The sequence below is a fragment of the Anas platyrhynchos genome, chromosome 2 (assembly GCF_047663525.1).
Source record: "Anas platyrhynchos isolate ZD024472 breed Pekin duck chromosome 2, IASCAAS_PekinDuck_T2T, whole genome shotgun sequence".
NCBI lineage: Eukaryota > Metazoa > Chordata > Aves > Anseriformes > Anatidae > Anas > Anas platyrhynchos.
In genome coordinates, this window is record NC_092588.1 from 20405425 (window position 1) to 20418223 (window position 12799).

Sequence of the window (12799 nt, forward strand, 5' to 3'; positions counted from 1 at the left end):
TAGGGGTTGTAATAAGGCTGTAAAAGCAAATGGAAGTGGCTTAATCTTGACCTAGGAGAATTCAGTGCCAAGACAGATATGATTGCATGATGTTTTTTGTGGACAGCAACTACCTGGTTTAACAGAAACAGCAAAGGTAACTTCAGTGTGGTTGTTTCCACTATGGATTTTTTTTCCCTGTTTTTCATTTCAACATTCAAGGTAATTTCTCTCTAGAACACAGTTGGGATTTAATTCAGTCCCAAGATCCATGTTCCTGTTCCAAACTGAGTTTTTAGAATTAAGTTTTACAACCACAGTGGACAAATTCACACACAGCAGGTTTTTAGGGTGCACTTCTACAACACTTATCAATTGTGTGCATTCGTATTAGTAGTTTTAGTCAAATTAAGACAGGGTTTTAAATTAAGAGTGATTATTTGCTATCTCAAGTAGGGCAGTAACTTGATAAAAAATAAACTTGATACTCTTTGTCTGAAGCTTGTGAGTTTGTTTATCTAGAATGCAGAAGCTTCTCTTGTTTAATCTGAAAGTTTTGACTAAAGAAGGTGGTTGTTACTGGGGGCTGGGGCTGTTTGGCTCTCCTTGAAAACTGCAGGCATTAGAGTAAAACTTAGAGAAGTTCATTTCAGTACTGCAGGCTTCGTTTTATGCTGTGAAATTATCTGCAGTCAACCATTTGAACCTGATATTTCCATTTTGAGAGAGATGTACCAAGCATGCCATCAGGCAGGAGGCTCGTAGGGGTCTGACCTTGTAAGATGAAGGCTGCTGCATTATGGATAGGCTCCGTGTAATCTGAGCACCGCATCTATTGTGTGGCTATCAAATATATGGAACCCTGTAGCTATTTTTTTTTCCAACCATAGCATGCTTTTCAGGTGTTAAAGCATTGCTTTTTTCAAAGTTTTTCCCCTTCGTTGTCCTCTGCAGTTTGGTTGGATAAATTCCCAGCCCCACCCTCCAGCCTATATTTACTTCCCTGTCTCTGATGAAATTCAGGTGACACTAATGAGTCAAATACTGTCCAAGGCTGGCTTGTTATCGTCCATCTAGTTTTACTTTCCTCTCCAGACTCCATATCGGAGCAAAGGGCTCGTGGTTCTTTGACCAGGTTTTTAGGAAGTGACATGGATTTTTTTGGGGTTGTGGGTGGTGGAGAGGACCCATGCAGCATGGTTTCATATAGACCAACAGGGGAGAGATGCCCCAAGGGCTGAAAAAAGCGCAGGTAAACCTAGTGTTGTCTTGCCTGCTTTCTGTGGCCAGTCAAGTGTGAGAGAAATCAGAAGGAATTAATTCCTGTGTTGGAGCTCCTTGTTGTGTTTCTGCCTGTTGGGAAGACAAGGCAGCATCTCAGCTCAGGGCATTGGAGTGGGATAGAGAGAAACTGAGGTCACAGGGATGGGGTTTTGTGCTTTGAAAATGAAATAGGATTTTCAGGAGGAGTCCATGAGAATCTGTAGTCGATTCATACTTAGGCCATAACCATACTGTGGACATGTAAGGGATTTTTAGTTAGTTGAGACAGAAATTCACCTCTGAAATCGAAACCTTTTCCATTCTGTAAACATACCCTGTAAACAGTCTTAACTCATTTAATAACTAACTGGCTGATTTTTGATTGCAGTCAAGGGATCTTTAGAGCTATCATCAGCAGTGATAACAACAAGCACGTGTGCACTTGTCTAGAAAGCCCTTGGAAGTGCTTTCTGTGCATTTGTTCAGCCTTTTACTTGTGGTTTAACACATCTCATACCCTGCAAAGATTTTATTTTGATTTAAAATCAAGCAAACAAAGGAAAATTAAAAACCATGTGGGGTGCTTCTGTTTAATCTTGAGCCTTGTTAATTTGTTTGTTTTTTTTTTTTTAACTTAAACGTGGTTGCTGCCCATATCTTAATGTGAAGGACTAAATTTGTCTTGCATTTGTTTAACAGCACTGCAATGGCATTAAAAAGCTCTTGTCCATTCATCATATTTATTAAAAGAAAAAAAGTACAGATTACACAAGTGTTTTTTTTTTTTTTTTTAAGGAATCAACAACAGACAAAAAAGTGATGAAAAATGTCAGGTTTTGAAAAGCAACTTGATTTCTTGCAAGCAGACTGAACTAGTGCCTGAGCTTCTTTGTGTCTTTCTTCCAGCACTGAGCCTGTCACACATCTTTCACCAGCTCTTGTAGCTGGTGTGGACAAACTTTTATCAAGTTTTGTTAATAGCAGCTGCTTCAATTTCAATCTTCAAGCTCAAATGGGAATGAAGAGAGACTGAATATTTCTTTAAAACATCAAGAAATACAAAAGCTTATTGGCGACAAGAAGACTTTTATATGCTCGAACTCTGCTGTATTAAATAGACTAAAAGGATTTTCAAAGATAATTATGTTACCATATCTTAGTGAAAATTACTGCTCTATTATCTGATATATCAATATTCTAGTGCACTCAGTCTATATGGAACTGGGACATAATTGTTGAGATCTTAGAAGGGTCATTGCCTAAAAATGTTACAGAGTTGCCAGCAGTTAGTAAGGGTATCTCCACACAGTATTTCAATGACAGTTTCCAATAAAAGAGGAAGGAAATAATAATTTGGGAAGTTTCTAAGGTTCATCTTTCATTTCATGAAAGATTATTGGGAATGAAAAAAGAACTTTCAGTATTACAGGGCTTGGATCGGAGTTGAATTTATCATCACACATTATTGCTTCTGACTAATCACTGCAGCTAGCTCGAAAATAAATGTGACATCACTGTCAAGTTATGCTGTTTTATCATAAAGCATATTTCAAAGGAAAATATTGAAGTGCTCCATTTTGCATATTGACATAAGTTGCTTTTGTTATTCTTCCAATTCTAAGTGAATGTGCACAGGATTTGGGTGTGAGTTCCCATTTTAATATGCTTCTGGTTATTACTGATAGATAGTTTATTTTTTCTCAGGATCTTTTGTATATCCATTTTGTATGTATTAGTAAGTCCTTTTTGCAAATACAGAACTGCTGAATAATTGCTGTAACTTGAAATATAAGAGGTTTTTAACTTAAAACTAAAGGTCTTGAGATAAGGGCAATATTTTTCTTAATGTTAATTGATATAATAGGAAAAAAAAAGATCAGAAGTATGCTTCTATGGAATCAGCTACAAGTAAAATTACTGTATACCAAAGCTGGTGTTTATTTTGTAAGTTTAGAGCTAAGTATTATGAAGACATGATGTCAGAGTGAGAAACATTCCTTGGCACGTTAATTTATATACAAAAGGGAGAAAGTATTTGGAGAACAGCTTTCTAAAACTTAGAGGTGTATTTTAGTTTTGAAAAAAAATTTATTGGAAAATAGTTGCTCGCTAATACAGTATTTGAGGTTTTGGGTTTTTTTTGTTTGTTTGTTCTAAAGTACTTCTTCCTTTTGAACATAGAGGGGAATTTTACAATGTTGACTTCTTTTAATTGAGACCAAAAAAAATTTGGTATGCAAATATCTGTAGTGAAATTAGTATGTAAAAATACCGGGGGGAAAAAAAAAAAACAAACCATCACTTTGAAAAACCCAGGGATTTGGGCTGAAAAAGGAAGAAAAAGGAGACTTGGTATTTTTCTACCAAGTTTGATCATCAGTCTTCTAATTGTATTGTGTCTTTGGGAAGTAAAAACTGTGTGTGTTTGCTGTCAACCACAGGAGTAATTTCAGAAGCAATTTATTTATAACAACTGCAGCTGAGGAGCTTTGAGAGTCTTACATAAATGTGTATGTTCAAAGTCAACTCTAACAATCTTTAAGTTTGATATAAGAGAAACTAAAGTTTTCTTCATGTGTTTCTGGTTCTTGTTACCCCCAAGTTATCACACATACATTTCACTGCTGGTAGAACAGCTGATTCTGCATGTTTGAAAACAAGCGTGATGGAAAACATCTACAATAGAACAAAACTTCGGGACTATGGCATGGTGTTAAAAGTTGCTTAGTTATGTATTTAAACTTTTAGATTCACAGGCTGTGTTCAAAACAGCCTATGTATGAAAGCTGCTCTTCTCCTGAAATACCTGGAAGATTAAAAAAATAATAAAGGTTAAAAGAAAAGATGCAGAATAAAAGAGGAGAATGGGAGAAAAATGCACAAATAGAACTTGATCTGTCACATCTTGTAATCTGGCTACCACCTGTCAGTAAATGTATTTGCTTTAGCAGATTCTTTGCAGAAGGATGTAGTAGTATGAGATTTGGGGGAACAAATGTTGTCTCTAACTCCTGATGAGTACATGGGTTTTGCTGTTGGTCATCTTTGCAAGTACAGTTTTAAAGAACGCTGATGGGGATTTTGTGACGGTAGTTAGTTCTTGGCTGTATCTGAAACATCTTTCTGTGAAGGGGTATGGGCCACAGGCAGGACAAATTGGACGCATATCTTCCTATGGTTGGCTTTATTTGCATAGCATTTACTTCTCTCCAGGAAGGGATGGGGAAGGTGCATTGGAATAAACCTTTCTTGAGAGGAAGATGGTGGAAAAGTAGCATAAAAGCTGCCATTTAAAATGTCTGAAGTTTCTCAAAACTCTGCTCCTATAATTTCTTTCTTTTCTTAACTTTCTAATATGTGTAATTGTTCCTAAGACATTAGTGATGCTTGTTTTTATTTTTGTTGTGTAATAACTTTTTCCTCTGTTTTTTCCTCTTAACTTTTATCATAAAATGAACCTAGGCCCTGTAATGTTTAATATTAATTAAAATAACTTCGGTTTTGTTCTTTCTGTTCTGTAAAAGGGTATCTGAAGAATTTTTACAAATTTTATCTTGGAAATTAGCTTATTCATTATGTTTAATTTTAGGAAATGGTGCTCTTGCAGAACATTCTGAAAATGTGCATATTTCAGGAGTGTCAACGGGTAAGTCATTTTTTGTAATGTTTAAATTTCATGCATGACTTAAATAGTAAATATTGAAAGCCACCTGGTATCTTATGAAGAGATATTTGGCTATAAAAATTATTACTGCCTTTTGCAGCATGTAATAAGGAATGAAGCAACTGGAACATGGAAAAATTCTCATAAGATAAAATTGATACCTGCATGCTCATGAACAGATTATGCCTTTCTAAGTGGACTGCTTAATTATTTTTCCATACAAACATTGAACTAAGAGAAAAGTTGGTTTAAGTTGAATTGATATTTTCTTTCCACAGTAAAGTTTTTGTGAAATGAAATTTATTGAAATGTAATTTTGGACACTGCTTCTATCAAATAATATAAATCCAGGAGTTATGCGTTTCACCTGATTAGATTGAAGCAGTAACTGAAACTACTGTACACTTGACTGCACATTTTCTTTAATAGAAGAAAAAAATCTTAGAACTCATGAAACTGAGAAACTGATGAGATGCCGGGAGAGTACAGGGCATAATAGCAGCAAACGTTGTTCAAAGGTTGCTTCATTCTTTTCCTTTAAGCCAGTTTTGGGCCTCTTCTGGGCAGCAGCTACAGGTGGGACCTGTATTAGTGATGTGTCTGTATGGCTGTTAAGGCATTAGGTGGTCCCAGTGTACATTTTTTGGTCCTCAGTGTCAGCTGACCTATTGGTCGTATTTTACACTTAAGTGATGCAGATATTCAGAATATGTGCAACTAAGGAGATGACCACCTTCCTTCAGTGGATAGAAGAGTATAAGCCTGATTCTTTACATAGGGAAGCTGCCACTAATCCTTGTAAATCAAAGTAATTTTGACACTGTTCTAAAATAAAAGTCAAAATGCAAACTCATTTAATGACAACAGGTTGCATATTTTGCTGTTTGTGTATGCAGTTAAATTTTTAGATGAATATAATTCAGTGGATGGTGTCTGTTAAGTGTACAACCTTCTTCCCCCTTCCATGGCTTGCTACGCAAACACTATTAAGAGGCTAATTAGAGAGGATCTTTGCTATCCATTCTTGTGCTGCATCGTCAAGAATGTTGATGTTTTTCAACAGTAATAGTGCACCAAGAATCATATATAGTACGTTTATGACACACAAATAACAGCACGGGTACTTGCTGCTCTAGGAGCAATTGTTGCTGAAATTGATTGTATGAGATATACTGAAAGCTGCATAGGTTTTAACAACATTTCACACTTAGATTTACTGCAACAGACCTGTCACTAGTCACAATACAGGCAGAAAAGCATCTGCTGGGCAAGAGGTGAATGGAATTTTTGACTCTGCTTTCAGTCCTTTGGCCAGCAGGCACAAACAGGCTGTGCCAAGAAGAGGAGAACACAACGTACTTTCTATGCAAGATAACAACAGCTGCTAGAGAGACCTTTAGGTCCTTGGAAGAAAGATCCAGCAAGGGCTTCCCTTTAAAATAAAACATATTAAAAAAAAATAAAAATAGTTTGGGCAGTACTGGGTTCTGAAAAACGGCTTTTTATCTAGGGATGTATAAAAATATCTCATACGTTAAGATACAAATTTTAAGAGTAAAATGAAAAAAAATTACCCTGGAGAATTTTGAGATAGCTGGGGGATTCTGTTAGTGAACATACAAAGCAAGCATGCAGGCAGACACAGTGGCATTTCCCTTGTGGTCACATGTATATACATCTGAAAATGTAAGTCCGTAGTCTAGGTATAAAAGGTGAGGCTGTACTTGCATAATTGTTGGGTTCCTTTGAAACAATTTGGGTTTCCCAAATGTGTTTGGACTTGGAGATTTTATATTTCATCAAGCATACCTGAGCAGCTTTACATTTAGCAAAACAATTTTAAACAAAGAGTTTCTGTAAAATAGAACCAAAGACAGCTGGCCTTTGATCTTTCTAATTCCAACTAACTTGGTTTTGAAACCAAGCAGGAGGTTTTCTTGGACAGTTGCTGCTGGGAAGGAATTTTAAATGAAATGATCGTCTTGATGGTAGATTTCCTGTTGTGCTGCTGCTGTAAAGCTACATGACCTACCTCACTAAATTATGTTTTAATAGCAGAGACTTCTGTTTTCTTTGGTATTTATGCTTCTGCTGTATATTATATCTGCCAAGTTACAGGTAAACCTCTAATATATGAGCACACTTTTTCTACCAACAGCAGTAATGGAATGCTGTCTCTTGTGTATAAGCTGTCACTACTGAACAAGTGTTAATGCCTTTAAAATCTGAAAATTTGAAAAATGTTTTCAGGTCTGTCTTTGTGGTATGTGGCACCATAATTTTCACAAGTGCAAAATTATATTCCCCCACCTACGTTTGAAAGACTTTCTGTACTGGAGAAAAAACTTGTTCACGACAATAATAAAATAAAGTAAATTCATAACGATTCCTTTTTATCTATTGTGTCCCTGTGTTGCAGAGCAAAGGGCATTTTAAATTAGAGGTTTTTCAGCGTGACCTGGAGGCAAGGATTCCTATGCCTGCTTCCCCTGTAGTTCTCCAAATAAGACTTTCAGTGGCTCCTGAGAGTTACAAATGCAATAATTATCCTCCCTATTCATGGTTTAGACTTTATCATAACATTATTCTCTTTTTACTCTAAGCTGTTTTAAACACCTTCAGATCATTTATCCAGCTGCATTCATGTCCTTACCATGTCCAATATAATGCATGCCTTATCATCTTGTGGTTCACATTGAAAGCTAATTCTTTTATCTTTTCAACTAATCTCCTGGCATTACTGTGAAGATAAATCCCTAATCTCCCTCTCCCTGCTTTTCTGAAGTGACTTTTTTCTTTGACATGTTGTTCACTGTTGCTACAGGTACTTTACCTCTGTTGGCTACAGAATTTTTGGATAACTTTCTTAATTATTTTCTTGTTATAACTTGAAATTTGAGTTGTGTACCATAAAGTTTTCATTGGCTCTCTTTTGTTTACCAGTCAACATCCCGTAGGTGGTTTATAGGTATATTCTGTGTTCTGTAACCCAGGGTGGTGAACACATTTCTGGAAGAAGGGAATAAGGAAACCTTTTGTAAAACACGTATAAAAATAAATAATAATAATAATAATAAAAACCTCTACAAGAAAATCCACATACATACACCAGAAAACCACGTGCAGAGCTTATCCTCTCAGCAGTATTTTTGACCATTATTTTGCACTCTGGTTTGTGAAGCGTCTTCAGTCCTAAGTAAATTACTGCAATCTGCTGAACAGAGGTGGGAAAAGTAACAAACAAAATCACAAATATTTTGTTAATAAAATAAAGGCTGACAAAGGAAAGAATGTAAAACAGGTAGGAGACTTGTACAAATGAATGCAGTGGTGTCAGGGGAATTGAGAGGAACGTAGGCAGAGGTAACACCCACGTAGAAACGTGTTGTACAGAAGGGAGTCAGTCTCACCCAAAGCCTTGTAGCCACCAGCATGGGGAGATTTAGAAACATCCTGGGCTTAAATTGCTGTGCATCCTCTGAGCCTTCTCAGTTTGTTTTGTACTTCTGTCCTGGTTAGATCTTCATCTCCTTTTTTCCTGACTCTAATGTTCATATTGTTGTTTTGTTATGTATTTTAAATGCTTTAAAAGCTGGTCTGTTTGCCTGTAATCTTTAAATACTTGAGGCTGCTAGCAATGGAAATTAGAAGTGCAAAATCTCCACAATTTAGGGAAAAACGTCTAGCCTTATGCGATATCACCTGAATTGTTGTTTTGAGTCCCTGGCCTTCTTGATGTTCTTCACGTTCTTCATAGCTACAAACAGATTAATAAAATATATGTTAATTTATATTTTTGTCAAAAGATTTAGAAGAAACATCCTAGTTAAGCAGAGGCTTAGGAATTGATTTAAAAGGCTTAGCAATTGATTTAAAAGGCTTGATATTATCTTTATAAAGTAGATGCCCTTTACAACTGTTTTATTTCAGAAGGTTGTATTTGATTTTAAATCTTCCTGAGAAATTACGCTCTCAAGATGACAGCACTTCTGAAGTGCAGCTTCTACCTTAACATACATGTATATAAATATGCACACACACATGCATATATATGTATATATGTGTTTATATATATATACACACACATATATATGACTTCTATGAAGTTTTCAAGCAAATGGGAGATTTCTGATGTCTCCTTCATTGTAAGAAAGAGATTTTAGTGCATGAATGTGTATCAGATATGGAGGTACATTGAGCCATTGAGCTTACCTGAATCTTCAGTTCAGGTAGCTGCAATTCCCTTTTCAAGTCCATTTCATTTTATTTCTTGGACCCCCACTTTGTCGTATGCACACTTTTCAGTTTGACTTCTCTGTCTCCGAATATTGTTCATCTCACCCTGTGTTTTAGTGCCTGTGTTCATCCTTGCTTCCTCATGCCATCCTTGCTCTGCTTCTCTTCCAAAATTAGACAAGGCTGGAAATGGTCATGTTTTGCCCTCAGCTCTTAGTGGTAGCTTTGGTGGAAAGAGAGGAGAAGCCATCTTAAGTGAAAATACAGAAAGTGTAGGGAGACAGCTGGTACTGAAAAAAAAAAAAAGTGGGTGCAGGGGGACAAAAGCTTGAATATTAGGAAAACTAGAACTTTTCAGGGTGCTTTGAAAACACCAGCTTGGTTGTACAGGCTTTCCCGGTGGAATTTCTTCCAAGCTTGTGTAACAAGTAAAAGTTTCTGCTTGTACTACTGCAGGGACTGGACTGAGACATGGTAGCTGTCAGCGCTGTGCCAGCGTAGCAAGTTGCAAAACTAATTGCATAGTAATTTACAGTTGATAGCTGTGTTTGGAGGTTTCTATTCAGCAAACACATGCTATACGTATATTTATAGCGTGCTGAAGTCTTTGGAGGTGAGCGTTGTAAAATTGAATGAACATATGTTGAGTGGATTATTTTGATGTTCTAGTATGAGGTTATCCTCTCCTGTGTTGTCAGGCAAATTTAAAAGCTTCCTGAGAGGTTTTTGATAGCAAAATCTAACATGTCAGTGCGTAAACATCCAAAACCAGATGAATGCTCTAATAATATAAATTTCACCTGAAGGCAGTTTATTTTAAGCTGAGCTCTGTATCAGTACCAACCAAATAGTGTGTGGAATTGCTTGCCAACATCTGCAAGCTTGGTACAAAACATTGTACACATGCTTTAACTTTTTTTTTGCATGTGTTTTAGTTTCATACCGATGAAAAATTGATTTTTATTGCAACATTCGATTGTGAAGTTTTTCTTTCCAGTCCTTCCATTTATTGTCTGAACAGATGCAAAATGTATCCAGGTTGCTTGTGCAAGGGCAGCGTTCCAAAATACCGTGGTGTTCGAGCACCACCTATAGGGCCTTCTGGAAACTAAAACAAAAAAATCTTCGAGCAAGTAGTTAATTAAGTATTAAAATAAAATTATATCTTTCTGTATTTCGAGACTTTTTCTTTCCAAGGTATTTTGATGGTTCCTATGTTCTGTGGCTGAAGTATGTTAATACTTCATTGTGCGGCATGAATTATGCTGTAATAAGGAATGTTTGAAAAACTTTTAAAAGCAATGTTGTTTTGTGTTTCTAACTTTATATATTCAAGCTAATGCAGAAAATATTGGCATATGACAGTGTTTTTGTCTTTTAATCCTTTCAAACCTATTTTTAGAAATGTTAATTATGCTACATTAAAATATTTGTGATAACAATCATATAAGAATATAACTTCGTATTACCTTGTATTAGAGTTGTTCAATAATTTCAGATCCCTGTACTCTTTAAAAATTATCTCAAGCCTTGATTGTGGATTAAAATAGGAAAACAAAAGGAATGACTTGTTTACATTATTGCAACATAATTTTAGTAATTATGTCTTTACAGGTGCAATTTATTCTTACACGTATTTTTTCACGGTGCCAGTTTCTGATTTGTCATTTTAATCAAACGTATCCAAAATTTTAAACATTCTAAAGTTTTTGTTCAACAGACAATGATGAAAATGCCTCCCTATTTGTAACAGTTTGTGTTTAAACAACTACTGTGTGTAACTGTTGGTTTTCCCAGTAAACTTATAGAGCCCACAAGTTTTGGACAAGCAATGACGAAAGTTTAAAATAAAAGAAAGGTGGGCAATTATTTTGAATATGTTTTCTGACCTCTCAGACTTAACAGGGTCATCATTTCGAGCCCTGTAGTGAGAGCATTCTGGTCTTCCTGTCTATGTGACTGTTGTGAATATGGTACATGACAACTGTTTAGTATAAGGCTCTTAAGGAGGGAAAAAAACATTAATAAGAACATTACTTCAAATGAAATTCGCAGCACTAAGAACACTCCAGTGAAAGAAACAAGCAGCTGAGTTAAGGCCATTGCAGAAAGATACTCCTATAATAAAGTAAAAATACAAATGGTTCAGTTACTCCGGTTGCATAGGATTCGTCCTATAAATACAAGCTTCCCAGTTCATTACCAGAAATGTAGTTATGCAAGTCCCTGTTAAAAATAAATTCCTGTAAGCCTAACTTAATGTTTATAAACACAGTATGTTGCAATAAGTGCTGTTTGCCATCCAAGCACTGGGAATCTCGTGAGTGAAGATCACTTCCATGTCAAGGTCTGGAAGGCCTTTAAATTACGGCTGGCTGGGCACTGGGTCTTTGTCAGACAGGAAATTTCAGCTACTGGATTATTTTGCTTTAATTTATTTCTCACTTTCCAATGCATTTGTTTAAGGTGTAAATGCATTCAGTTACATTGAATCAAATTTTTGTAAAGGTTAAAAAATAAGATTAGGAAATAGTGAATATTTCACAGAATAAAGATGTCAAAAATCAGTATGTGTTAATATTTTAAAAAAAATGTAATAATCTGTGGTATACTAACTGATATTAGTACAAGCTTCTGCACTGGAAACATTGGAGGACATCTTCCAACTGTCATATTATGGCCTTTGTCCATTAGCAGCTACTTTAGACATTTGTTTTTATTGCTACCTCATCTAACTTAGTGTGATGTTTTCCCTGATAAGTGCTGATGATTGATTTTGTCCTATTGCTGTTTAAAAATTAATCAAATTGTTTTCTGTGTGCTTTCTATATGCATATTTTTTAGCTTGTGGAGATATTCCAGAACAAATTCGATCACCGAGTGGGACAATCACAAGTCCAGGGTGGCCTTCTGAGTATCCTGCCCGAATCAACTGTAGTTGGTACATCCATGCAAACCCAGGGGAGATCATCACTATCAGGTAATGGTGGTTCCTGTATTAACTGCCTGGACTGAAGAAGTACTGACTAGATATTTTTAACTGGTTTCTTGTATGTAGTAATTTCCTCTATCTTCCTTGTAAATGTAGGATTTCCATTTTGTCCCATTTTTTACTTTTAAGTTCGAGTTACTCTTACATAGCCATGTAACATTTGTTTTCTGAACCTTCTATGCTTCTGTGTTATAGGGATAAAAATTAGATAATTTTTTTCAAATTATGACAACTCACAACTTCTTTTGAAAGCAGTAAGAGCTATTGAAATGATTGAAATTAGCATCCATTTCCATTCAGTACTATGGAAGCAAGAGCTAACTCTTTCCGAAGAATAGTAAAGCTGGGACAAATATGAGTGCTTCTAAAAATATGGTTCTAAATTTACATAAGTTAATGAGAGAGTGACTCTGGCTTTTTTTTCTTAATTTTAAAAGACTATAATCAAAATGCTCATATATATTTTGTTACATGTATTGTGACATATTGAAACTGTCAGTATTAAAAGGTATGTTATAAAGCTAAAGTTGATCATTTTCTTGCTAAGATGGGTGTTGTCATGCCCATTCCTCCCCATCCTAAGTATATTTTCAAAAGTGCAGAATTTAAAACCAGAGTAAGTGTGTTCTGTATGTTCATTTATTTGACCTCTTCAATTTCTCTGA

At 35.7% G+C, this 12799-nt stretch overlaps 1 protein-coding gene across 2 annotated transcripts in view; it reads left to right on the forward strand.

Annotated features, from left to right (window-relative positions):
• Positions 1-12799, forward strand: part of LRP12 (LDL receptor related protein 12) — a 61109-nt gene that overhangs the window by 23234 nt on the left and 25076 nt on the right. The window contains exons 2-3 of one of the 2 annotated variants that reach the window (XM_027452587.3): positions 4832-4888; positions 11987-12122. In XM_027452587.3, coding sequence (XP_027308388.1) covers positions 4832-4888; positions 11987-12122 — 193 coding nt within the window. The remainder of the gene's footprint in view (positions 1-4831; positions 4889-11986; positions 12123-12799) is intronic. The other variant, XM_038174375.2, reaches the window with a different exon arrangement.